General features: G+C 36.2%; 1 protein-coding gene across 1 annotated transcript; it reads right to left on the reverse strand.

Moving 5' to 3' along the window:
* Positions 1–1,864: 1,864 nt before the first annotated feature.
* Positions 1,865–3,092, reverse strand: LOC104548213 (A disintegrin and metalloproteinase with thrombospondin motifs 6-like; the record flags this gene model as incomplete). The annotated part of the gene is made up of 2 exons (XM_010194163.1): positions 2,996–3,092; positions 1,865–2,229 (listed from the first exon to the last, which is right to left on the reverse strand). Coding segments are annotated over exons 1-2 (462 nt in total), but the record flags the coding sequence as incomplete, so codon positions are not given.
* Between the last annotated feature and the right edge of the window lie 42 nt (positions 3,093–3,134).

Here is a 3,134-nt window from a genome sequence, read left to right on the forward strand (position 1 = left end):
AACCGCAGAACAACAGAGGGCTTCACTCCAGCAAAACAGCAAGGCGGAGGACAGAGGAAAAACACACAGCCTGAGGCACAGAAACAAACAAACAAACAAACCCCAACGAAACAAAACACCAACAAAAATATTCTACTTCACCTCAAGAGGGCTTTATTTAGAAGTGACACCTAACATGCTGCTAAATTCTTTTAAGAAAAAAGTGCCATGAGGAGTGAGATTGGAAAAACTGATAGGAAAGCATGGACTTTTTACCTGCTTCATCCAACCCTTGTTTTCCTAACACGAAAGGAAAACAAGAGTCAGCTAAGGCAAAAGGAGGCACTCTTGGCTCATCCCCTGGCCAAGGTCAGAGACAAACCAAATTAGGAGCACTATGGCACGGACTGCAAGCTTCAACAGGACCAACCAGTCTGTGCCTCAACTGGCAGAAACTCTGGAGATATAGAAGTATGCAGCCTCTTTTAAAGAAGCAAGTCCTGAAAGCAGGGATTTGCTCTCCACATTATTTTTCGCTGAAAAGATCTCTAAAGCAAAATGATCTAGTATATTGAAGAGCTTAAATAACTGTGACAAATGTTATTACATAGGAACCGCAAAACCAAAGTGAAAATTGTACTACATTCAGACCTATCAGCTGCAAGTCTGCATGAACCAAACTGTGATACCACTCAGTGGAACACCATTTTAACTACATTTCTTTAAAAGTGTCACTTAGCCCTTGAAATCCCCATTAAATTCTTTTTCCTCAAGAGTACACCAAAATGTTAACCTAGACCATATCAGGGACATCACAAATAGTTGGGTATAATGCATGCTATCTAGGTCCGAAACAGCAGGTTCCTGTTTGTAAATAACATCCCAAGATGCATTATTCAATACCACTTTCAAGGATAAATAGGAATTAGTTTAGCAAGTCTGTGTAATTATATTTTTTTCCTTTAGCATTTAGTTACTCTACTCCCAACAAGACTGACCAGTGTTCTACTATAATTAAAACCAGAATGAATAACCACAATATATACATATATTTCTACTAGAGAAATTACTAGGCTCTTGATTTACTATTTAGTCATGCCCTTCTATCTTAGCATTTTGTTACTCAATAGTTTGTTTTTTAATTTTTTGCATTTGTTTTCTAATTTCTGTTGGGAAAAGCAGCTTTTTCCCATGCAAGTACTACTGTCATGATAAACAGATGAACAGTAAAAGAGATGAGAATAAGAGATAAGAATTTCTAATCTTACTTTTAAATGCAACTGTTTAGTTTATAAACAAAATATTTCTAAAAGAAAGATAAATGATTACTTGCTGATGCCTGTACTTGCAAAGGATCTACTCTCCTCTTCACTCTGAATTTACGGCAATGATGACTTCTACACCAAGCAATTTCTCTTTTCTATTATTTACTCAAAGTTTCTAAACCCAAACTTTAAAAAACAACAAGCGAGTGTTCAGTTCAATCAATGTCTCTCTGGAGCAATTCAGCATCTTAAAGGACCCACTGTTTTCCTCCTCCTCCTCGAGTTTGTAACATTTTTATAACCTGTAATGATCTCAGCACAGACCTAATCTTGCAGCCCTAATGCAGACACTGTAAACACTGAAAATGTTGCCTGCTAAAGAACTACAGAATTGGGTCTTAGTACTTACAATTAATCTTGGGGGAAAAAAAAACAAACAACAAAAACAACCACTTTTCCCCAGGACCCAGACCAGGTTTTAGGGGGTTTTTGCACCTTCCTGTCTTACTTGCTTCTCGCAAGGACTCAAAAAAACAAAAGATATGTCAATTAAGTAGTTCTTCTGTCATTTAAAAAGGGACAAGCACACTATTATTCCAGAACATGTAATGTGCACTTACCAGACCATTGCAGTTGCTTAAGGCCACTTTAGTTGTACTGTCTTGGTCTTGCAAATATCCTGTGTAATGACAGTGGTCTAAAAAATCATGCTTCCATTGTGGTCCATCTTTCCCCCAGTATTCTACTGTAAAATGTCTGGACACCAAATCTGTGTTGAGAGTCAGGTTTAAATGAAAGTGCTTGCCATAGGCAGAAAGTTTAAAAAATAATTTAGATGCTGCCAGTTCTTGGTCATAAGGGTCTATACTCCTCCTCCTCCTTGAAGGTTTAGCATTTTTCACAGTAAAGCTGAGGAAGGCTCCATTTTGATCAACCCTTACTGGGATTGTTAGTTGGTAGTGTTCAAGGTAAGACAGGAATTCCTCTTTGCAATCACAAGGTAAGACAATCCAGGCAGTGGGCATAGAAAAGAAGAAAATATAACAGGAAACAACAAGTAGTAGTATAAACATAAACCATATTTGGCTAAATCTCATCACCCTCATGAGTAAGTCGTTTTCAGGTAAATGCAAGATGGAGAGTTTTACTAAATAAAATAAAATGTTCTTTTCTTTCTATGTCAAGAAAACATGTTCAGTTTCCTATTAACCTGATGTCACTGGAAATACAAGTTTTTAATTACATATCTTTATCCTATTTACCCAAAATATGTAAACATTTGGGGCTAAATTCTACCTAAGAAGGACGTACTCTTCCCAGTGATACCATTCAAAGACAAAAGCTATTAGATCCACCTGCAAGAATAAAAACAGTAGTAATGAAAAGTATTATATTGTAAAAACATGTAACCTATAAATGTTAATGGATCAAAATAAGATTAGATCCTTACTTCCTAGTTTAAAAACACATGTTAATGATGTTATGGCAAGTCTCTAAATTATTATCAAGTACAACATTTTACTAGATTTAATTTGCAAAGCTTTCCTACAGTTAAAAGTAGACAAAAACAAATTAAAACAACAATTTAATCAGATGTGCTATATTTAAACTTCCATGACAATGAATCATGATAAAACTAAGAGCAGAGCCCATACAGTCTCATGAATTATACAAACTGGGTTTAGAAAATATTACCCAAATGCAATGCAAAAATCTATGCTTCTTGTCAGCTACAGAAGTCTGACCCCTACCTTGAGAACTATATGAAAGCTTGTTGTCACTGTGAAATTCCGCTGAAACCATGACTAGGCTCAAAATCCATGTCCACTTCTTCCAAAAAAAATCCATAATTTAGAAAAACAGAAAGCTGGGGTTTCCCCCCCCCCCTCC

Source organism: Mesitornis unicolor, unplaced genomic scaffold, assembly GCF_000695765.1.
Source record: "Mesitornis unicolor isolate BGI_N332 unplaced genomic scaffold, ASM69576v1 scaffold50441, whole genome shotgun sequence".
Classification (NCBI taxonomy): Eukaryota; Metazoa; Chordata; class Aves; order Mesitornithiformes; family Mesitornithidae; genus Mesitornis; species Mesitornis unicolor.